This window comes from Furipterus horrens, unplaced genomic scaffold, assembly GCF_987537825.1.
Source record: "Furipterus horrens unplaced genomic scaffold, mFurHor1.1.pri manual_scaffold_4, whole genome shotgun sequence".
Lineage (NCBI taxonomy): Eukaryota > Metazoa > Chordata > Mammalia > Chiroptera > Furipteridae > Furipterus > Furipterus horrens.
Genome location: NW_028327174.1, coordinates 90,940,198 through 90,964,582, shown reverse-complemented (window position 1 = coordinate 90,964,582; position 24,385 = coordinate 90,940,198). Strand labels below are relative to the sequence as shown.

General features: G+C 38.6%; 1 protein-coding gene across 2 annotated transcripts in view; it reads right to left on the bottom strand.

Moving 5' to 3' along the window:
- Positions 1-24,385, bottom strand: part of FLT1 (fms related receptor tyrosine kinase 1) — a 194,360-nt gene that overhangs the window by 85,925 nt on the left and 84,050 nt on the right. For both annotated transcript variants that reach the window (XM_090273753.1, XM_090273754.1), the window contains exons 12-14: positions 17,715-17,823; positions 11,064-11,372; positions 6,265-6,411 (exon numbers count right to left, since the gene is read on the bottom strand). In XM_090273753.1, the coding sequence (XP_090129879.1) occupies positions 6,265-6,411; positions 11,064-11,372; positions 17,715-17,823 (565 nt within the window). The remainder of the gene's footprint in view (positions 1-6,264; positions 6,412-11,063; positions 11,373-17,714; positions 17,824-24,385) is intronic.

Sequence of the window (24,385 nt, the reverse complement as noted above, 5' to 3'; positions counted from 1 at the left end):
GCTATTCAGGGTCTTTTTTTTTTTTTTTTTTTTTGGTTCCATATAAGTTTTTGAAGTATTTGTTCTCAGCCTGTGAAATATATCACTGGTATTTTAATAGGGATTGCACAAATCTATAAATTGCTTTTGGTAACACGGACATTTTAATGATGTTGATTCTTCCAATCCATGAACATAGTATATGCTTCCATTTATTTGTATCTTCATTAATTTCCTTCTTCAGGGTTCTTTAGTTTCCCAGGTACAGGTCTTTTACCTCCTTGGTTATGTTTATTCCAAAGTACTTTATTCTTCTTGTTGCTATAGTAAATGGGATTTTTTTTTCTAGTTTCTATCTGATATTTCATTGTTGGTATACAGAAATGCCTTCAATTGCTGCATATTGACTTTGCACCCTGCTACTTTGCCAAATTCACTTATTAGGTTGAGTAGTTTTTTGGTGGAGTCTTTGGGGTTTTCTAAGTACACTGTCATATCATCTGCAGATAATGACAGTTTTACTTCCTCCTTTCCAATTTGGATGCTTTTTATTTCTTTTTTTTGTCTGATTGCTGTGGCTAGAACTTCCAAAATTATGTGAATAGACGTGGAGAGAGTAGACATCCTTGTCTTGTCCCTAATTTCAGGGGGAAAGATTTTAATTTTTGCCCATTGAGTATGATGTTGGCTGCAGGTTTCTCATATATGGCCTTTATTATGTTGAGGTATGCTCCCTCTATTCCCACTTTGCTGGTGTTTTTATCATAAATGGGTGTTGTACTTTATCAAATGCTTTTCGGCATCCATAAATATGATCATGTGATTTTTGTCTTTCATTTTATTTATGTGTTGTATTATGTTTATTAATTTGCAAAAATTAAACCATCCTTGCATCCCTGGGATGAATCCCACTTGATCTTTTTAATGTGTTGCTGGATCCAGTTTGCCAAAATCTTGTTGAGGATTTTAGTATCTATGTTCATCAGCAATATTGGCCTGTGGTTCTCTTTCTTTGTTGTGTCTTGACATGGTTTTAGAATTAGGATAATACTGGGCCTCATAGAAAGGGTCTGGGAGTCTTCCCTCTTCTTGGAGTTTTGGAATAGTTTGAGAAGGATAGGAATTAGATCTTCCCTAAATGTTTGGTAAAATTCTCCTGTGAAGCCCTCCAGTCCAGGGCTTTTGTGTGCCAGGAGTTTTTTGATTACTGCTTCAATTACTGGTTGTTATTTGTCTATTCAGGATTTCTGCTTCTTTTTTTTCAGTTTTGGAGAATTATACATTTCCAGAAATTTGTCCATTTCACTCAGGTTGTCAAATTTATTGTCATACAGTTATTCATAGTAATTTCTTATAAGCTGTTGTATTTCTGTGGTATCAGTTGTGATATTTCCTCTTTTGTTTCTTAATTTATTTATTTGGGTCCTCTCTTTTTCTTGATGTGTCTTGTTAAAGGCTTGTCAATTTTATTTATTTATTTATTCAAAGAACCAATTCCTGGTTTTATTGATCCTTTAAATTGTTCATTTAGTCTCTATGTCATTTAATTCTGCTCTGATCTCAATTATTTTCTTTTTTCTACTCGCTCTGGTCTTTGTTGTTGTTCCTCTAGTTCTTGTAGCTGAAGATTTAGATGGTTTATTTGAGATCCTTATATCCTTTTTTAGGTAGGCCTGTATTGTTATTTACTTCCTTCTCAGGACTGCCTTCACTGTGTCCCATAGATTTTGGGCTGTTGTGTACTCATTATCATTTGTTTCCAGAAACTTCTTGATTTCTTTCACTGTTAACCCATTCATTATTTAATAGAATGTTATTCATTCTCTATGAATTTGAACGTGTTTGAGTTTTTTCCTTGAGGTTGGTTTCCAGTTTTAAGTCATTGTGATCTGAGAAGATGCTTGATATAATTTCAATTTTGTTGAATTTGTTGAGGCTTGTTTTGTGCCTTACCATGTGGTCTATCTTTGAAAATGTCCCATGCGCATTTGAAAAGAATGTATATTTTGTTTTTTTGGGTTGAAAGGTTCTGTGTATATCAATTAAATCCATTTGATCTAGAGTGTTGTTCAATGCCTCAATATCCTTGGTGATTCTTTGCTTGGAAGATCTGTCCATTGTTGATAATGGGGTGTTAAAGTCCCCTACTATGAGTGTGTTGCTGTCTACATCCTTCCTGAAGTCTTTCAAAATTTTTGTTACATATTTGGGTGCTCCTATGTTGGGTGCATCTATGTTTACAAGGGTTATATCTTCTTGATGGATTGATTGTTCCCTTAAGTATTATGAAATGCCCTTCTTTGTCTTTTTTTATGGCCTTTGTTGTGAAAGTTTTTTTTATGATATAAGTATTGCTATCCCAGCTTTTTTTCATGTCCATTTGCTTGATATGATTTTTTCCATCCCTTCACTTTCAGTCTGTTTAGATCTTTTGTTCTGACGTGTGTCTTTTGTAGACAGCATATATGTGGGTCATGTTTTCTTATCCATTCTGTTACCCTATTTCTTTTGATTGGAGCATTTAATCTATCTACATTAAGGTTATTATTGATAGGTATTTATTCATTGTGGCTTTTCCCCTTTGTACCTGTGTTCCTCTCTGTCTCTCTCTGTTTCTTCTTCTTCTGAAAGCAGACCCCTTAGCATCTCTTGCAATGCTGGTTTGGTGGAGGTGTATTCTCTTAACCTTCTTTTGTCTGGGAAACTCCTTATTTCACCTTTCATTTTGATTGAGAGTCTTACTGGGTAGAGTGGTCTTTGGTTGTAGGCCTTAGTTTTTCATTGCTTGAGATATTTTTTGCCGTTCCTTTCTGGCTTGTAGTGTTTCTGTTGAGAAATCAGCTGGTAGCCATATCGGAGCTCTCTTGTATTATTAGCTGTTTGTCTCTTGCTGTTTTTAGGATTCTCTCTTTGTCTTTGAATTTTGCCATTTTAATTATGATGTGTCTTGGACTGGGCCTCTTTGGGTTCATTTTCACTGGGACCCTCTGTGCTTCCTGTACTTGCATAACTTTTTCTCTCATCGAGTTAGAAAAGTTTTCTGTCATTACTTTTTCAAACAGGTTTTCTATCCCTTGCTCCTCTTCTTCTGGTATCCCTATGATACATATATTTATACATTTCATGTTGTCCTGCAGCTCTCTTAAAACCTCTTCATTCTTTTTCAGTCTTTTTTCATTTTGTTGCACTGTCTGAGAATTTTTTTCTACATTGTCCTCCAGTTCACTGTTCCAACCCTCTGCTTCATGTAGCCTGCTTTTGACTCCTTCTACTGTGTTCTTCAGTTCAGACCTTGTATTCTTCATTTCTTCCTGGTTCTTATTGATAGTTTCTATGTCCTTTTTAATGCTGGTGTAGTTCTCAGTAAGTTCCTTGTAGCTTCCCTGGAGTTCTTCATAGTTTCCCTGGAGTTCCTTGTAGTTTTCTTTGAGCTCACTGAGTTTATTAAGCTTCCTTATAACCATTGTTTTGAATTCCATGTCTGATAGTTTGCTTGCCTCTATTTCATTTAGCCCTATTTCTGGGGATTCCTCATTTCCTTTCAATGGGGGGTTGTTTCTTTGGGCCCCCCATTTTAGGTGACTCTTCTTGTTTGTTTCTGCTTCTTGGATTGATCTGCTTTGACTCCCTGTGTTTGTGGTGTGACCTTCTGTGGTAGGAGACCTGTGGGATTCAGTGTTGCAGCCTCCTTGATTTCCTGATGTTGATGCTCTTGGGATGTCCTTTATGCCATTTATATGGGCTGTCTGTTTGTACTTGGGTTTTAATTGTCATTGTGTTGTTCTTTGGTGGGTCCTTCCCTCAGGCTAGCTGACTGAGTGTCATTCTGCTCTACATCTTGTATACTGCGTAGAGGTGCACTTTCTTTACTTCCGGGATCTGCCCCTGGTGACATCAGATGATGTCCCATTCTGGGCCTAGGCAGCCTGTTCGAGACTACCAGGGACCCACTGTCTTTGTCTGTCTAATTCAGTTGTTGATCTATTCAACCTGTCATCAGCCATCTGGTTTAACCACCAAGGGTGGGGCAGATTAATTCCTGTGGGTGGGGCTATTGCTTCCCCTCAGGCTGACATCACTTGGAGGGGAGGTCTGCCTGCAGTATGGGGGATGAGTCAGCACTGGGATTCCGTCTGCTGCTCCCTCAGTTCGCTCCTCAAAGCCACTGCCCAAAACTCTCTGAAGCATCTCTAGTCCACTCTGCCATCCCTTCGCTGAGGCCCAGGGTAAGTGGGTGCCAATGTATTTTCGTGAGTGGTCCCTTTAAGTATCTGGGGCTGGCAAAAAACCCCAAGGCTTTTCACTTCTCAGGAGTGGATGCTGTTTTACTCTCGGCTCTGTTGCTGTAGCCTGGGAAGCCAGCTGGGGGTTTACACCCAAGCCTCTCAGGGGGAACCCCCTGCTGCTGAGATGTTTCTCCATCCCTTCGGCTGCCACCTGTGGGAGCCCAACCAGCCCACTTGCATTTCCACACTTCATACCAGTCATATTGTGATGAAGCAGCCTGTCCTGTTTCTACATGTCTTAATTATGTGTCATCTTGAGCAAGTTACATCATTTTTTTGGACCTAAATTGGGGCTAAAGATTTTCCAAAGGTCCCTTTAACTTTAGAAGTTCTCTGATATACGCTCCTTCCCCCACCAAGTTTAAGCTTTTGTGCTACCAAGTGAACTTGCTAAGGCTAGAATAAGATTTTCATTCATTCCTTCATAAAATCTTTATTGATTGCCAAGCACTATGCCAGGTTCTGAGGATAAAAAGACAAATAAAATGCAAATATGACAATGTTCCACTGTCTGCCCTCAGGGTATGGGCATGATAGGATGATGCACAGATAGTAAGAGAGGATGTACATGAAAGATGGTACCACATAGTAAGAGGGCAATATGAACTGATGATATTAAAACTCAGGAAGAGAGAATAGAAACATTCATACATAATAAAGACTCATGGAGGACCCACTTCCTCTTTGGAGGAGTTCAGTAAGGCTCTCTTTGGGTTAAACCCCCAATCTGGGTCTTAAGAAATGGGTAGGTTTTAGGTGAAGGGAAGGTAGGTACTCCAGGTAGAAGGGCCATGGAAACAGAAAAAGCAGAGGGGATGGAAGCAGCATAACATGTGTATAGTGTGCAGTGGTCTCTGAGAGTTTGGCAATAGCTAGAATACAAAGTGTAAGGGGGAGTACAGAGTTACAGAACTAGGCAAGGCCAGTTGTTGAGGGCCTGCTTGTCAGATGCTTGAAGTTGGTCCTGTGATGAAGAGTCAATGGAACACTTGAAACAGGGAAGTGACATGCTCCCAGTTACATTTTATATAGCTGTGTGGAAAATAGGTATAAAGAGAGAGAAGAGAGCTAGGGAGACCAGGTAGGACACTACTACAAATGTTCAGGGGACAGATAATGGGCACCTGAACCAAGAGAGTAACAGTAGGAGAGCAGAAGAAAGAATAGATTTGAGGAATATTTAGTATTTAGTAGGTTTAACCTGCTCAGCCTATGATTAATTAGGGGAATGGGGTGAAGGAGAGATCATTATACCACAACCCTTTCTGTGCATTAAATTCAAATGGAGACTTTGAGTAGAGGACACACATTTAGAGACCACTTCACATTGCCAGTTATTTGATTTGGATTGTTGGGATATTGCAAGTAAATGGCAATTTTATTTTAATATAAATGTAATTATTAATCAAAATTATAAACACGTTTATTTTAAACTTATTTAACTATAGAATTACAAGACAAGCAATAGATAATGTTTATACTTATGATTTAAATCTAGTTGTTTTTAATTATACTTTTTTGTTGAAGGAAAATAAACACATGATCATTAGTTTAGATTTTATTTACCAGTATATAAAATGTCAATTAAAATATTCTTTTTACCACACCATTAAAATTGGTATAGATGAATTTAAAAGTTTATAAATCTACTCTGAACTTCATCTATGCCAAGTGTTCAAAGCTCTGCTATCCCTCAAGCCAAGGAATTAATCCTGGCAGCTCTCTCCTTGCTGTCAAGGTGAACCGAAACCTTTTCTGAGTGGTTCTTGCCATTTCTTTCTGAATGCACTGTTTAAAGCAGATGCTGCAGGGTTAGAAACATGGTCTGTGTAAGACCTGGCTGAAATACTCTTCATTTGAAGTTGATGTATGAACCAGAGCCCAACTTTTTGCAGCTCTGTCAGCAAGTGGTTCTAGATGTACTGGCTGGAGGTGGTAGGAATGTTAAGGGAAGAAGGGGACAATGAAGAAGAGTAAACACAAAGAAAACATCTCTTACCGGGTTCTTGTTGTATTTTGCGGTTGTTTTTAAACCAGGTGATCTGAGGCTCAGGGACACCGTCGGCATGACAGTCCAGAGTAGTGGAGCTGCTGACAGGCACTGTGTGATCACTGAGGTTTCGCAGGAGGTGTGGTGCTTCCTGATCTAATGAATGAAGAGAGAGAATTGTTATCACTTGTCAGTTTCCTTTTTGTATATGCATCTTGACATTCAAAATATTAAGAGCAAAACTCAACTGTAAGGTTTCATTTGTATTTTGTTCCCTAAATTTCTCTATTATTAACCTACTCCTTCCTCTTTATTAAGTTGGTACAGTACACTGAAACTCATTTGAACACAGAGTATAATCAAGAACTAAATTCTTTATTTTTAGATTTCAATATCAAGATTTTTTGCCTGGCCAACTACTCTTCTTTTCTTTTTCTTTCTTTCTTTCTTTTTCTTTTTTTGAGAGAAGCTTTTCTACAACCTAAGGATTTTGCATCATATTTTAGGAACAAGAAAGGAAAAACATAATTTTGAATATAGGTTTGTAATGACTTTTTACATAAGTATATATAGCATGGTGGTGATGAGCTGATATAATTTGTATGCACTTGTATTGCTGTGTTTGTGAGGGGATGTCTGTGTTACTCAGCTGTCAGTAACCTGAGTTGCAAGGCAGCAGACCAAACAGCAGAATTTCTTGAACTTTGAAAGCTTTATTGATTATTTTTTTCCTCCATTCCCTTCCCAAATGCAAGCCACCAAAGGATTCATTCAAGAGGCAGAGGCACAGATTTGTGGTTTTTGCACTATATAATAGTACAATATTGTATTTTATATTATTTTCTCTTAAAACATACAAATATGATACAATACAATTTATTTTAATAAAATGCCGACCAATATAATACAACAAAATGAACTTAATACATTAGGATGCTATACATTACAACATTAAAATCCCACATAGGAACAGCAGTACCCCCAAAGGCCCCAATGAGTACAGTATCTATTTAATGAAGTAGTCAGTCAGTCCTGCTGATGTGTATACATTATAGTTAGGCGGATGCTCAAGCTTCCACAGTAAAAGGATAAAGACAACTCCTGATATCTTCCCCACCCTCCCAAATCATCCATTTCCCCTTTGTAGCAAATTCTGGAACAGAAATCAAAAATTTTGGCATAACTTACACATTCTGCGTCACTGGTTTCAATTACACAGTATGAGCTTTCTCTGACCATTTCTGATTTTCCCATCTTATTGTACTAAACTGTGAAAGCAGCTTAGGAGGGACTGCAATGCTATGAGAGATGACACATTGCCATGGCTTTGGTTCCATGTCCCTGTGGTTCTGCCGAGGCCCCAAACCTTTCTCTTATTCCTGCAGGGAAACTCTCAGGATTAGCATTCATTGAAGCAGTTTAGAAATCTCATGTTAAAAAGTGTATTAGCATATAACTTTTAAACATGTTGACATAGTAGAACATGGCAGGGTTACTATATTAGAAGAAACAGATTTCCAATTAAATTTTGATTTCCATAGCTTATATTAGCCTTTTCTCATTTTATACAAGATGAAATTTGAAGGCAAATAAGAATGCTGAAGGAAATGTTCTGATTTATAAATGCTTCCCACAATCCTTTTGCCTGTTTCTGTGTGTCTTTCCTCGTTATCTTGCCCCCAAGCAGAACCATTTGAATATTTCTGTGTCTGCGGTCTGTGCAATCTGTCCAACAGCTTTTACTAAGTGAAAATGCAGCCATCTATCAAAATCTATAGTTTCGGTAACTCTTACATTCTTATCACAACTAATTTGACAGTTTTACATGAGAAAGACCCCAGACATGCCAGTGAAAATGGAAAATAATAAAGAACAGTGTCATTTACTATTTAGTGTCTTTTATAGTGAAGCTAACTTTGATGTATTTCATTAAAACTCAGACCCAGTTCACTAAGTCATACTTTTAACAGCTTCTCTGAGCACATTTGCTCTTTCCCATGTACTAAAAATGTTAAGATAGTCTATTACTGCCCATAGGCCTTATTATAAAGAGAAAGTCTGAACACAGGGCCTATAGCACCCAGATAATTTTCATAGCTACAAACTGTAACATCATCAACACAGACAGGATTTGGTTTTCCTGGCAGGTGTACTGGAAAGCAATGCTTATGTAGACAAGAACATTTGCTTTTAACAAAAATGTCATGAAGAAATCCCAAAGGCCATATCTGCCCTACATAAACCTCAGGGGAGAAACAGAAGAGAGGCTACAGAATAAACAAAGGACTTTCGATTAAATACAAAGGTTACATAAACATGTCTGAAACTTACAGTATTATGATTTTTTTCTCTGTACCCATTCTGAAAAAAAATTCTCCTATGAGAACATTCTCATTTTGGGCTAGTTTCTAATTGACCAATCAATCAAGAAATCGTTTTACCAATTCTCACCTTATACTTTATAGTTATCCTCTTTTTTACATTTTGAATAAGAAAAATACGTCAAACCCATATGTTTAAACCTAAGTTATTAGATGGAAATATGCAGCTGCTTTCCAAAAGTTAACAAAATGGAGCTGATCCCTTCAAATTGAGAAAATCAGAAGTAACAGAATATTTCTGCTGGTTATCAATAGCCAAAGAGAGCTCCCACCAGCCCTTCTCTTATGTTCCAGTGTTACTGCCTCAGAGATCCACTAGGCCCCATGACTACAGAGTGTCCATTTGGCACTGGATGGGGACTGAGGAGCCAGCCTCTCGCCCTCCATTCCATCTCTCTCATTTTCCACACTGGGTCTTTTTTTCTTTCTTTTTTTCTCTTACCCTCTGCTTACTCCATACTCAAAAGAGTAACTAATTAAAAAAATAGTTTTTCTTTTTAAAACTCTCTGGAAGGATTAATTACACAGTGAACAATTAATTACAGAATTCTTAAAATCATCTCTTGGAAGTACTTAAAATCTCCTGTGTATACAAAGAACCCTTCCCTTCCCCACAAAAAATTGCAATTGCAATTTTAAGGGAAGGAAGTGATAGATTCTGCATGTCCAATTCACCAGGCTTTCAAAAACACTCCCCCCACCATTCCATTTGCTGTAAAAATCAGCCTCACAAGCTCTGTGGGCCTAAGACATTGTTTCCTGAAGAAACACACTGGCTTATAATGAACAAAGAGGCCAGGCACAAGAGCCACAGGTAAAATTTCAAGATACAATTGATTATTCTTTGCTTTGGGCTGACAACTTCCAGGTTACTAATTGTTTTCAGAGCATGCGGGGCTCCATAAAACTGGCATTCTGGGGAAATAGTATTGTTTACTTTTTCACACTTGACAAAAGCAATTCCCATGTGAAAGACAAGTTTAGCCGTGGGACAGAGTCTATTACCTAAAGTAGGAAACACTCCAGAGAGTTCCCAAGCCTGAAAAGTTGTCATATTGTCAGCTCTTGTTGGACTGCCCAGCCACTGTGTTCTCAGCCCTGGCTATTTTGGTCATTATGGTTCATTTTCCAGTAGTGCATGCATGTCACATATAATGATCAATCATAAGTGAAAACATCGGAACAGTTGCATACTAAACTAGTGAAAAAAGTCACTTCCCCCTCAAATGCAAGCTTAAAACAAGACATTATTATCTCTCTTGATTTAAAAATAATGTGTATTTTTCAATAACTGATTTCTGCTTCTGTAGTTTTGCCATTTCTTAATCCCCATAAAAATACCTATAAACATAGGTATAGGGTAAGTAGACTTCTTTTAGTAGACAAATTTTAGATTTACATTTAGAAGAATACATTAAACCTCTGGTCACAATGGCCTTTATTTGCCTAATAATTGATTGTGGTACACCTTTGAATGCCATCAATTAAACAGGACAAGGTTCTTTAAAAGAATAACGAGGGGACAAAATATTTAAAACGAAGGTGTGATTCCACTTTCCTTCAGGTGTTGTCAGTAGCTGTCAGTCTGATCAGAAGCAGTAAGGAGACACTGGCCACTGGGCTGGTTTATCAGCTACTCAGAATTGCACAAGACAGGAGTAGCCTTGATTTGGGTGAATTTTCCTGAATCCTGCTGTGATAAACCTTCAATACATCTGAATTATACCAACACTTGCACCCATGGGACCCATTTTAGAAGCTCCAGTTTAAGATTAATGTGCTTAATATATATATATATATAAAACAGCATTTTCAAATAAATAAGCATTATAACTTGCTATGTAGGTTCTATTTACAAATGAAGAACAGATGAAATAATACAAAATAAAACCAGGCAGAGGTCCGACGGAATCTCAATTCAACTGTACTCATTCACAGCCAGAAAATTAACTTAGTTGTCCATCTTTGGCAGAAACCAGCATTTCAGTTTGCGCAGCTTTGAAACTTAAAAATGAAAAAAGGCTGGCATCGAAGTGGAAGGAAAGGATCAGCTCCCAGTTGTTGTTTATCAGGCAGGAGAAAACAGCAAAGAGCAAAAACACAAAGTGTGCCTGCAGGGATCCTCCAAATCCAAACGCGCACCAGGTCACTGGGTTGGCCCCAGGGAGACCCTCAGCCTGATGGGGAGCCCAGTGCATGCCTGGGGGCTCATTATTACTCCCATCATCTCCAAACTCATTTTGGGAGGAGCATCTCCTCTGAGCCAGAAAGTTAGCAACAGTGACAATAAATCAAGATGATAAGAGACAACTGTTACTTTTGAATGAGTCCTTTAATGTTTTACATTACTTTGTGTGGTACAATCATTCCTTGTGCTTTTAAATTTGGAGATCTGAGAGAAAACAGCCTTTTTGTTGCAGTGCTCACCTCTAATTATAACTTCTTTCTTCTGAAGGATGTCTTCCCCTGTGTATATGTTCCTGGCTCTGCAGGCATAGGTGCCTGAATCTTCCAGGGAAACATTCTTGATGACAAGGTGAAGCGTGATGGAGTGCTCCTTAGTGATGCTTGTTTTTTGCCTGCTAATACTGTGGTGCATGGTTCGGTTATTTGCTGTCCGCAGCAGAATCCAAGTAATGTCTCTGTATAAGAACTTGCTAACTGTGCAAGACAGTTTCAGGTCTTCTCCTTCAGTAGGCATTTTTTCCAAGTTAACATGGAATCCATTCGGCACATCTATAAAATAAGAATAAATAACTTTTGGTTCAAGAAAAACCAATGTGTCATACAGAGGCAGTACCTCATCAGGAGATATTCAAAGATCTGAAGAATTGTTCCTACGGATTCTCTCAGCATCAGCATTAAAAGGATGACTATTTTGGAGATCCACGCAGTTTGCAAGGAGGTAGAAGGAGGAGAAGAGAACTCTACACGTTCGCAGGGATAGAAGAAAGATCCATGCAGCTTTGAAAGAGCAGAGAGAGAACCATGCGTGATCCAGTGCAACACGGCACATGTTTTCCTGGACTGTTATACGGAGGCTGGTGACATCGTAACCCCAGATTCGGAAGGAGAGGGCTGACAGATAAGGGGTGGAGAACTTCTGTTTCTGACTTCTAGCCTTTGGGGGAGCAAGGGAAGTGCTGGGTCCCGTGGGAGAACAGTGCTCTGAGCTGAAGTGCTCACTGCCTTTCCCAGGTCGGAATATTGTAAATAAAGGCCTGTTTTCCTCAAAAACAAACAAATAAACAAATAAATAAAAGGATGACTATTTCTCTGTTTCTTTTAGAGGAACTGATCAAACATAGCAGATGGGAGCCAACTCGGTTCATTCCATCAGAACCAGGAAATGCCTAACAGGACAATTAGTATGATGGGACATTTTCCTTATTTGCCCAAAAATGCTTTTCAAAGTGGAATTTTTTTTTTCACCACTTGGTATGATAACCACGTTTCCCATTTCTCTGTCACAGTCAGAACTACTGGTAAATGGACAAAACAGTAAAGTAATAATAGCAATTTGTACTAAAAACCAAAGGTGCTTTTTTAGTCAAACTTATCCAGAATAAGTTGTGAAAAGTGAGGCTAGAGTTCCAGGTACATGGTAGAAGAAAGACCCAGTCATGCCAGTCAACACCACTTCAATCCTCAACGTTAAGACCCGTTTCCTGTGAGTGGGTCACTGACACCCTGCCCTCTGCTGTCCACCACTCTGCCTGCTCTTTGCTGGCGCAGTGGGCACCGTGGGGGGAGAAGAGCCCACTTACCTGCTCTGGTCTCTAACAGTGATCGTTCCCCTCAGACATAAAAGAGCAAAGATTTCTTCTGAAAATGTAGGCAACTTATCTGGAAGAGTTGCCGGATAATTCTGAAAATCAAATTTACTCTCAACAGCTTATTAAACATTTTCCGAAAGCGACTGTGTCATTAAAAACCATTTTCTCCCATGCCCATTCCTAGCTAAGTTTCACCTCCATCTTCTAATTGCCTCTGGCGATACCTCACGAGCTCTCCTCCTCAGCTTTCTGAGCCTGGGCCATCATTAACTTTTGCACTGAGAGTTCTCCAGTCTCATTTTGGACCATTTCACTCTAGGATTTTAAAAAAACATTGGCTACAGGCCCTGAACTGATCTGCTCTCAAAATCCTTGCATTGCTTGTTACTAGTGGCATATCTGTATTTGAGCAAAGAATTTGGGCCAACATTTTACAAAGTACTTTGAAGATGAAAAGCTCTATGTTATGCTATTATTATTATTATCCTTTGCACACAAAGCTATAAAGAAACCTTTAAACCTTAAAGAGACAATAGTCCAAAATTAGATATCATATCAACTCTTTCCTAAATCTCACTTTGCTTGTTTTTGGTTTTTCTGGGCTTTGGCTTTATTATCAAGTGTCACGTCTGAAGAAATGCCAAAGTATTCATCTGAAATCTGGAAATGGGAGTAACAGTGGCTTATGAGGCTGTCAGTGGTTGGAGAGAGAGGAGACCAGGGGAGGTTTTCCTGCTTTGAAAATGAAAATCTAAGAATGTGCCAGAAGATGCAGAAGCAGCTGACAATAATTTCTAACACAATAATAAGATGTCCGAAATTGCCCCTGTAATTCAGCATCTTTTTATATTTGGAACATTTCCCAAGCATAAGAATCAAAACACCAGCCATCAACTTTTACACATATACTAGAACAGAAGTCTTGTACACTGGTTACAGTCAAATCATTTCTCTAAAGACCACAGACTCCATTTCTGAGGTTTCATCTAGTACTAGAACCTAAGTGAGCCCAAGTAACACCACTGAGATCAAGTAGAGAGTTTCTATTTACTTCAGTGATTTGAAACTTCCTGTGGAAACTAGCTCACAGGTTTCCTGATGGAAGATTTTGTTTATCTTTGCCAAGCACCACCAGGAATCTCAAAATAAAATGCATTTAGTGACATTGGGAAACCAGGGAGATAAGGCAGTGCTGTTCCTGTTTCACACCCAGTCATTGCTAACACACCCACAGTCATGCTGAGTGCCAGCAAACCGGCAAGCACACACACTCACAGGAAAAGAAAAGACCCCGTCAGGTTCTGAAGTCCATTTTTCACATGGGGGACACTCACTGAAGCTGATTTAGTGTACGTTATCAGACAGCCTCTTAGAAATGATTATCTAGGTCACAGTATCACCCCTTTGGTATTCTCTTTTGATCCATGGAAGATGATAAATAAAATGTCCTAAAACTAGTTAATGAATGCAGAGGGATTTTTTCTCCTGAATTCACGTAGTTATTTTTCTTTTTGCCTAAGTACAAAAACGGGCCCAAGAAAGAATTGCCTTCTAACTCTCAGAGTGAAAACAAGAAATCTTCCCACACTTAAGTATCTGTTGAAGATTCAGCACAAGCATCATCAGCACCCACTATCACTCATCTAGCTAACATGCATCACACCCATGGCAGGTTATGAGGTGTCAAGAAGAATCAACACTTGTTCAGGAGAGACATTCAGCCTAGGGTTAGGTGAAAGAGCCATCTATGCACAAAGGTGGTAGACATTTTGGCCTGATTGGTCAAACATGTGAATTGAGTTCATGAAAGAGATAATTAAAAGGATGAAAGAAATTAAAAGGATGGAAGGTGTCTCATCTGTCAGGTGGGAATAAAGAAGGCTTCTCTTCTACTGAAGAATAGAAATAACATTCTCTAAAAAGAAAGTGAGTGGTTACTAGAAAGTTTAGCTTTTTCAAGTAGCTGCTACATACACGCCAGTTTGGAGTCAAACCAGTGGAGGGTTCTAATGGCCGCAGGTGATCACTTTTCATTGGCCTGGGAGGCAACTTTAAGTTACCATATTGTAAAGAAGGAACAATGTGACTGAAATGAGGCTCAGTAAAGCTCCAAGTCCAGATCTATATTTAAAGCAGTGAAATTTTAGACAGATTTTTGAAAGCATTATCTGTACTAGATCCAAGCATTAACACACAAAATAAACATGGAAGGTGCAATATTCCTAAGAGTATTCAGTGTCCTCTCTAGTGAGAGTAAGTCCCATGACAAAGATTTGAGTAAGAAAAAGAAAATAATTAGTTTGATGAGTGTAAGTAAATGACTCAATTAGCACCAATCAAAACTATAACTTTTCAGGACTGGTAGAAAAGAGTTCAGAAAAATTATATTTCAGGCAATAAGGGCTTGACTGGCTGAATTTGCGTTCGTTTTAAGATTAAGGTTCTTGAATTTCTAGAGGAAAAATGGTGAGAGCTTCAAGTAGGTATGTTTGAATTGAATTCTCATTGCTCTTTTTTGTGGACAAGGCTTGGAATTAGGAAAGGTCTCAACCACTCCACGGTTATTAATTGTATAAAATGGTGGGAGGTGAGAGGGAATTTCTTTCTGAATAAAGCTGATCATCTTGATCAGCTTCACCAGCTGGGGCCCTATCAGCAATAATACCATATGTGAATTTATGATGCAGCAAGGAAGAACTCAGTGGGATGGAAGGCGAGGTGTAGATGCTGCAATTCCTGCTGGGTATCAGTGGACTTTTCCTGGGGATGCTGAACAATAAGGAAATGAGCATGTCATTCCCCTCCACTCTGTGTACGTCCTCTTCCAACACTGCTTCAGACTCAGGCAAGTGGGGGGCCCTGTCCTGGACCTTTGGGTGGCTCTGTCTGGCTGTCCCTCTTCACAATTTAAAGAGTCGGTGGGCAAAGTGGGCATGCCCACTCAGAGCCTGTGCTACCCCCACTTCTAGATCTTTCTTGGGAGGGGGGCTGGTCCCTGGAATCCCAGAATTCCCTGTAAAGATGATCTCAAGTCTGTTTCCAGACTGTCTCAGGTCTCTTTCCTCTTTACTAGGTCTGTACTCCTGAGTTCAGACTGCTTATCACTGAGCACACTTCAAGGTCCCGGGGAAGACTGTTCATCAGGGGTATGGACAGAGTTTGCATCTGTGGGCTGGGGAGCCCGTACTCATGAGTGCATGGCCCCTCGCCATGTGGGACAGAGGCAGGAGTGGAAAGAGAAGACAGGTGATCCAGGAGCAGCTCCCTCCTGCACCTCCAGGCACTGCCACATCTGCTTTTGAACTCTGAGTGGTCCCAGAATTCAAAATTTGGATCTGATCTTTCAGGTCATCATGATGGCATGTTCATCCCCAGAGGCTGAAACATATTTAATAGCTGTTTGCTTGATTTATAACTTGTATATGGTTAGATGTATTGTTTGTGGTAGTCCTGCCTTGACTCTGAAAATGCCGGGCAGGCCTGTCCTCTTCTTTCTACATATTCGGATTCTAATTCCCCCAGTACCACCTCAAATCCAGAACTCTCTCAAGTCCTGACCCCTTCTATGAGGCTTAAAGTTACAGTGTACCATACAGAACCCGTGAGCCATGTGTGGCTATTGAGCATTTACAATGTGACCAGTGTGACTAAAGAACTGAGTTTTATTCTTTGTTTCAATTAATTTAAAATTTAAAAACTGAAGTAGTGTATATTTTTAAAAACATCAAGGACAGGTTGATAATATTTTGGGTATATTGGGTTAAATAAAATTCATTTTTTTTCTTTTTACTGTTTACATATCTGGATGCTAGGAAATTTTAAATTACACATGTGGCTTATAATTCTGTTGGACAGAGTTGGCTTAACATTGGTAAATTCATCTGTCACATTACTTCTGCAAATACCTTTTGATACTAGGATATATATAATTCAACATTTCTTCTTTGCTTCCTTGGTGTTAAAGCTGTCTTCCTGGAAACACAGGGTGTCACTGGTATCTCTTCAAGTGCTCAGTGTAAGTTGAACTGTACTAGCTAATAGCCCGTGCTATCAACTTATACAAACTTGCTGACTGTTCTAAACAGAACAGGAGTTGCTTACTCTTTTGTACTCTAAATCACACGTATAGTGGCTATAGATTTTGATGGTAACTTGTTTCCAACCAAATACATGGGACAATATAAATCTTTGTACTTAATTAGCCCAAATCATCTGAGATTGGATCTGTGTGAAATTGCTATCTGAATCCTTCTTGAAATAAAGGATTTTTCTACTTGGAATGGATGCAAAGATGATTATCTTTCCACTTCTCAAATCTGAGAGGGCAGGGACCAGTCCAGTCTAGAGCGGCTCTGCTGTGTGCCTCCTCCCACTTCCAGGCCCCATTTCTGCAGGCCCCGCACTTGGGGCCCGAAGGTCTCCTCCAGCTCTGACACTCTGTGGCAACCTGCTCAGGGTGTCTCCAAGGGCAGCTTCTCGGAGTGTGGGCTTCCTGGTCAGAAGGCTCCCTATGATCTGACGCATATGTGTCAGAAAACTGGACCTACCTCTTTCTTTCTGGAGAACTCTAGGCAACTCTGCAGCCTGCCTCACACAGTGTGAAGTTTCCAAAGAGTTGGCAAACTGCCCAGGTTTCCTCAGAAATTGGGGGAGCATGGAGCCAGGCAATTGTTTTTATACTTTGAGCTACTTCTTCCTTCCTGTACCCAAGGAGGGACACAGGGAGTGCCAGTTGTGTACCTTGGAAGTTTTAAGATGTGTAGAGACAGTCTTATTTAAGGCCAAAAATTCTTAAATGCTACCAAAAAATAGTACGCTAATTATTGTCACGAAGCTCAGTTTTAGATTTCTTTCTATAGAAGAACCTCATTTCTCAAAACATTGAAATTAAGTTGTGAAACAATTAGCTTTTTGGTTAAAAAAAAAAAGTCACCCCATGTATTATAACTAGTTTCCTTGATTATTCCTGAACAATTGTTGTGTGCCAGACCCTGTGCTAGGTACTGAAAAGAGTTAACGAATCAACAGGACAAGATCCCAAATTCACAGTCCAGCCTGGGAGCCAGACATACATAAATAGCTCTAAAAGAGAATTCAGGGAAATTACTCTTTAGAAGATTCAATGATGTTGTAGAATACTATTCCTAAGAGCAAGGATGAAGGTACTCAAACTTCAACAATTCTATGGAATGTTTTCTTTAAATAAAAATCACTGAATCTGGGAGTGCATTAAAAGCAAACAAAATCTGAAGAACAACTGAGGTCACCAGGCTTTCTTTTGAGTATAGAATGCGGGGCTCACCTGTGATATAAAAGGTTATGTTTCTCTCCACAGTCCCTGCTTTATTAAAAGCCATGCAGCTGTAGATTCCAGAAATTCTAGAGTCAGCCACAACCAGGGTGCTAGCAGTCTGCAAAAGAAAAGGAAATTTTAGCTTCTTATAGGACAAAGAACCATTTGAGCATCTGTCAGCTACTTCTGAGGGTTGAAATGATTTCAGTTATTTCATTCATTCAACGAAGACAGTAATTGCATGAGCGGTGGTTACCAGAAGGCTCTCCCCTTTCCGAGCCCCAGCAAGAATGGAAAAATAACAGGAAAGCAAGTCCTCAGTAGACCGGAGCCTATGACGTCTGAAGCGTATGAGGGTTTCAGGGTTATTTATCTCATGCTGCTGGTGCAACAATTACAGACCTAAAGCTGAGATGCGGGACTGCACGTCCTATTCTCTGAGGTGGTCAGTTACACATCAATGAGAGCAACAGGTGAGCCCAAGGTCTTCTTTCATTCGGGAACAGGAACCTTAGCGTGTTAAGTGAGCAGGGACAAAGGAGAAAGGTTGGTTGAACCATTTCCTTTATGTGCTCAAAGACTGTGGCAGTGTAGCCCAACGGTGCTGGAGGAGAGGCAGGAGAGCTCGTTGAGATTATCGCATGTGTTTGTAAATTACTCAATTTCTTGGTCTGTCAATTCCTAATCTAGAAAATATAAGTTATGAATTAATGCAATATTGTTTCATTTGACTTTAGTGTTGCTTTTTGACAGATTAGTTCCTAAAAAAGGACTAGGAGTCAAATTTGTATAAACTTGAGAGCACTTTAGAAAATGTATTTCTCAAAAAGTACTGAAGCACAAATTTATACAGTTTAAAGACTTGCATTGCTATCTTCTTTTAAAGATAAAAATCAGTAACATGGAAAAATTGTTGAGTTTTAAAATCCAACCCAATCTTGCAAAAAAGTAAAGCTTATATATGAAAAAAATGAAAAAGCAAATCTTTCATATTTAAAATTATTTTTAAAATGTTGATCCAGTTACTTATAAATTGTTGCAGCCTCTCTCCTAGGACACACATAACTGGCTTTGAAATTGTATAGACTGTGCTGATGCTTCCAGAATAATGAAGTATCCTAGCTGAAGAATAATGGTTGAGTGGTTTACAGGCTAAAGTAATACATAGGCTGAAAGGTGACCATGGACTTTCTAAAGTGGTGAACACAAATTCTATAAGAAGTCTTACATCTTTCTAAGTTGCCAAGTAATGTGCTAGGCACTTTACATGTTCTCATATCCCACTCTGTCTTTATTCTACAGATCAGAAAGACTAAAAACATACTCTTATTTTTAGTCAGGTTCATTGCTCCAAATTCCCTGTAATTTTCACTGTGGTAGAGTGAGTATTACATGATGGTTCCTCTTCTCTTTATTTATTTATTTAATTACATATACCCATATATCCTTTGTGTATCATTGAAATTATTGGAACCAAAAGTGTCTACAATATGTGGCATTTTTGATTCAAGTTAGCAAACACTTACTGAGCATTTGCTGGGTGTTGCCCAGATGTTTTAAGGGAGACAGAGATAATATGACACAATCCCTATTCTTCATCTTGAAGGATTATTTTAAGGTTATAAAGAAGAATGTCCCCATTTCAAGATCAAATATATATTACTCTCTTTTGCAGAGGAACCCTCACACGAAGACAGGTAAGCAGGGAAGAGTACTGAAGAGAGCTCAGGTGTCTCCCTTTGGATTATTACTCTTTAAGAGGTGGAAAATTAAAAAAAAAATTCTGGATAGCCATTTCCTTGGAATGATTGCAACCACCACTTAAGAGACATGGAAGAAAATGAAAGTAGTTAGGAAAGAGGGTTGCAGGTGACAATATGAAATTAAGTGTTAGCTGGTGGCAGCTGGAAGGACAAAGTAAAACTCTGACTCCTTTATTTTGCCTCAGGAAACCCGGACTCAGATGCTGGAAGCGGTGTGCACAGGTGCAGACGCAAGGAGCGCCGATGGTGCCGGCCTCACGGCCCCTCCCTCAGTGCTTGCCCTCAGCTGGACACTGCTTTCTTATGAAATTAGCTCTCCAGTGTTTTTCCTAATGGGCCTCAGCAGGACCTTTATGTAGAGTATCAGATTTATTATTTCTCAATAAATAGGTGAAAAACTCATTTCTATTTGGCTTGAAAATATCTGATATTATGGACAGCAATGACCTGAATCTGAAAGTTATATTTGGGTTTCTATTAAAATTATTATGATTTCACTGAACTCAGAGCAACTAAGAATAAGAACTAGGTTCCACAGCAAGGGAAAATCACCAGATATACAAATTTGCCATATTTAAGACCTGTGCAGGCACTCTGGGGATGGTTATGGCTGTTTTATAAGACTCCAACACACAGTCAGATAGCTCAGAAGTTTTGTATAATCAATGAAATTGAGATACCTAGAAGTGAAATGAATCCAGGTCTCATGATGAACCATGGAGATACAAATGCATCTGAGTCTCTCTTATTTTGCCTGAAGGACCCCTTCTAAAACAGACATCTTCCTCATAGTGAAGCCTGCCACAGAACTAAACTAAACTAAGTGCTACTATGTTCAGAAATACTAGTTTCTTTCTTCGTATTTTACATAAGCTACAAGCTATTTTTCAATGGATATGGTGTCACATGGTTTGACAATATGATTGATGAATGAAAAAGTTATAATTCAAGAAGAAAATTTAAAAATAAGATGAAACGTGTATTCTATGATCAACTGATTAAAAACTATCTGATTTTTAGAGTAATTCTCTTTTTTCAGATAATACAAATTATAAATTAAAACATTTTCATGAAAAACTAAATCTTTTTGACAACTGAAGTGTAAACATTATAGGGTCAGGAAAAAAAAGCTCAAGTGTGAATTGTAAGTGAGTATCAATTGTCTGGACAGAAGGCAGATGCAGGAGTCTTCTGTGTTAAAGGGACAAATTCATTCCTTGGTGCTCATAACCAAATGCTATTGTTTCAAGGGGAAAAGTTAAAAATAGTGTAATGGTTGGAACCCAGATACCAACTCAGTACTTTAAAAGAGAAAGTACTGAGAATCTGAGTTTAACATGTGTTTGAAATAGTAATAATTTATTCTACAAGGCACACCAAAAGAAATTCCCCAAGATTTATGCTTGTATTATTACTATAATTAGTTTTCTTTTGCCACAATATATTTTAGCTCTAAACCCTTATTTGGGGGTGCCTCTACTTGCTCTGCCAGGGCCTCAAAAATTTAAATATTAGAAACAGATCCTTCAAGGCCATTCTCTGGTTCCTTTGTATGACTCAGGAACACTGATGAAAACTGTCGTCAGGTACTGTAAGTCTGGAAGTTATTCATACTTCCTCCTTCCCTTTCACTAAGTATTAGTAATTCACCACTACAATATGGGTTGAACCTCATGGAATAGAATGGATGGGATGATGTGTAATTCAGCCTAATCTCCAGCATTATTTAAAAACAAAACAAAACTCTGTATATGAAACAGTGATTTTAATCTCGGGATGTTCCTAATATAGTTTCCTTTTAAGTGTCTCAGGGAGACATAAAAGTAGACAGGGAGAAAGGTCATGGAAGAATCTAAAATTAACCCAGGCTGGCACATTTGAGCCAAGTGATGGAAGAATAGAGCATGAAATTAGAAAAATCGGGGAGTGTGTGGGAGACACAACATAAGCTGTGATTCTGCGATTAGGCACTGACGCTCCCTTCTGTCATGGATTGTCTCATGTCATGCACTTCTCATTCTCACCTCAAACCACTTTCAGTGGAAATGGCTCTAAAACCTAAATGTTGTCACAATTCTCCATCCTCACAGAATTAATGCTGATACATATTTCCGGTGTGTTTTTTCTACCACAGGGCTTTCTACTTCCTACTCAATATCTACAGACCTCGTAGTCTGGCTGCCCCATTTAAACAATACAAAAACTCCACATTTGCTATTAGCAACTCCATTGATGACTCACTTTTCACAAATCTAGGCCAAAACTTGCCAGTAAGGAACTGAATTTTATTGTCCCCTGCACCCTTACTTGAATTACATGAGAAAAGCAAAACAAAACAGAAAAAAAATGCAAGTCCCTGAAATCCAACAGGTGCCCCAGGGGGCCCCTGTCCCCTGATCTGTGGGGGCGGGGTTGCTGGGCATGCCAGCACTATGCTACAGGGAGGAGGACAATTATAGTCCAAGTTGGGACTTTACTTTCTTAAAATGTACAGTAAATAAAAGCAGCTTTAATTGTAAAGGAATGACCAAAACAGATAATTCTGAAATAGCAAAACTTCCATTTGTTATCATATGAAAAATAATTTTTCATACAAAAAGATATATTAATAGTAAAAGTAAGAAAATCTTTAAAATTTAGAACATGAAATTAATAACTTATTTAAAGTCTAATTGTTATAATTACAGCTACTAATAGGATATTAGAGAGATATATACATATATATCAACTTTGTTTAGAAAGAGGACTAAGTATTATTTTCATTGCAAAATATTGTCTAACAAATAGTCTTCATTATATATGTTCCCAATCAGTTTGGGAATTGCATTAAGGTCTATTTGACAATTGCCTTTAAAAAAAAAAAAAAAACTTCCCTGGAGGACAAGCTTATTGATTTTTAGAGAAAGGGGAAGAGAGGGAGAGAAAGTGGGAGAGCAACATCAATGTAAGAGAAACATTGATCAGCTGCCTCCTGTACGCACCCTAACTGAGTACCGAACCTGCAACCCTTTGGACTATGGGACAATGCTCCAACCAACTGAGCCAAACTGGCCAGGGATATGACAATCAGCTTTAGAACAAAAGGCAAATTAGGTAGGGCAGATATTACTAGTTCCATTTTTGGAGGCGAGAACTCAGGTTCAGAGATTTGCACATGGTAATACAAGACAGAAAGTGGCAAGAGACTGACTGCACGTGGGAAAGCACAGGTGCCCGCTGGGTCGGGAGATCTATGTTTAGAGCCACTGCATCACTACAAAATTACACGCAAATCACGGAAGTTCCTTTTTCTAACGCTCACTGCTTTTTACTCCATGCTCACCGTTTCTCAAAGGTACAGTATTCCCTCACTTATCGCGGGTATTACGTCTAGACCCCCCCATGATAGGTGAAAATCCGCGAAGTAGGAATCTTACATTTATTTTGTATTTATATATATATTAAGGCTTTATAAACCCTTCCCACACACTTATAAACTGTTCCCAGTCCCTTATTAACCTTCCCCACTCCCTTATTAACTATTTCCACACTTTTATAAACACTAACTTATGTTTTTAAACATATTCTACACTCTTAAACCTACATAACTTTAACAACATATGTATACAGTACCACGAAATCCTGTGATATAGCAAAAAGTCCGTGATAAATAATTAAATATAGTATTTTTAAAAATCCCGCAACACAGTAAGGCCGCGATAAGTGAACCATGATATAGTGAGGGACTACTGTATTCTCTATGGAGGCAAGTAGCCACTTCGTGGTTCAGGCTACTCAGAAACTTCACCTACCTTTCTCATTTTCCATTTTATTTTCTATTGCAGATTTTTGTGGATAGGGTACCAAAATAGAGCTAGAAGTTACCACAGAAATTAAGTTCCTAAGTTCCTGTTTTAATATCCAGCAGTTAAGAGTACATCCACCTGATATGGTCAGGAAAAGGCAAAGTGAATTGGCACAATCAATGGCATCTTGAAATTTTCTGGTAGCTTTGTGACAACTAACACGAGTTCTTCCCTGAGGCAATTTCTTTCTTCCTTACTTCTTTCCTTCCTTCCTTCCTTCCTTCCTTCTTTCTTTAATGTAGTGTCACACAAATTTAACTTTCAAGTTTATAGAATTTCCTCTTCTTTACTAAGTATTTCATTAAACTGCTCTCTCATCAACAGCTACATGTCATGGAGTGTTTTAAACTACTCTTCATTTGTATCAGAGAGAAAAACTGTAAACCATCTACAACTACTGCTAGTTACAAAAAGGTTTCCTAAATCTTCGACAAGTGATTGCTGATAGTATCATGCCAATCATCACCATTTTAACTAATTTCTATAATAGCTTAAGTTGGCAGAACACTGGGTTTTAGAACAGGAAAACTTTGGTTTGAGCTTTTCATTTGCCACTTTTAAGCTGCATGGCTTTGAGGTAATTATCTTATCACCCCAGTTTTGACATTAGCATATGTCAAAAAAGTTTCACACAGTGAAGAATTCAGATGTTATTTGTTGTTACTGTTATTGTTAAATCCTACACAGTCAATGATGCCATCTATTTTGTCACCTTCAAATGCAAAGAATATAGCTAAATAAATAGGCAATGTAGGCATTATCACACTCAAGCACATGGCACCCAGATTAACAGATATCTGACTCCACATCAAGACACGTAAGCAAAAACAGACATTTCAGCAAGGGATTATTTGATATATATTTTTCCTTTTTAAAGCATCACTACCCCATGCCTTTAATAGCAGATTTTTATGTGTACTTTTCACTAATTCAACAGAAAAAAAAAAAAAAAAAGCCATCAGGACTGCGATCCACTGAGATTTGCCTGGTTCACAAGGTGTCAGCTTTGCTGAGGCTCAGTGGTGGTTAGGGGAGTCCACAATGAATAGCACAGGAGTGGCAGAAAAAAATG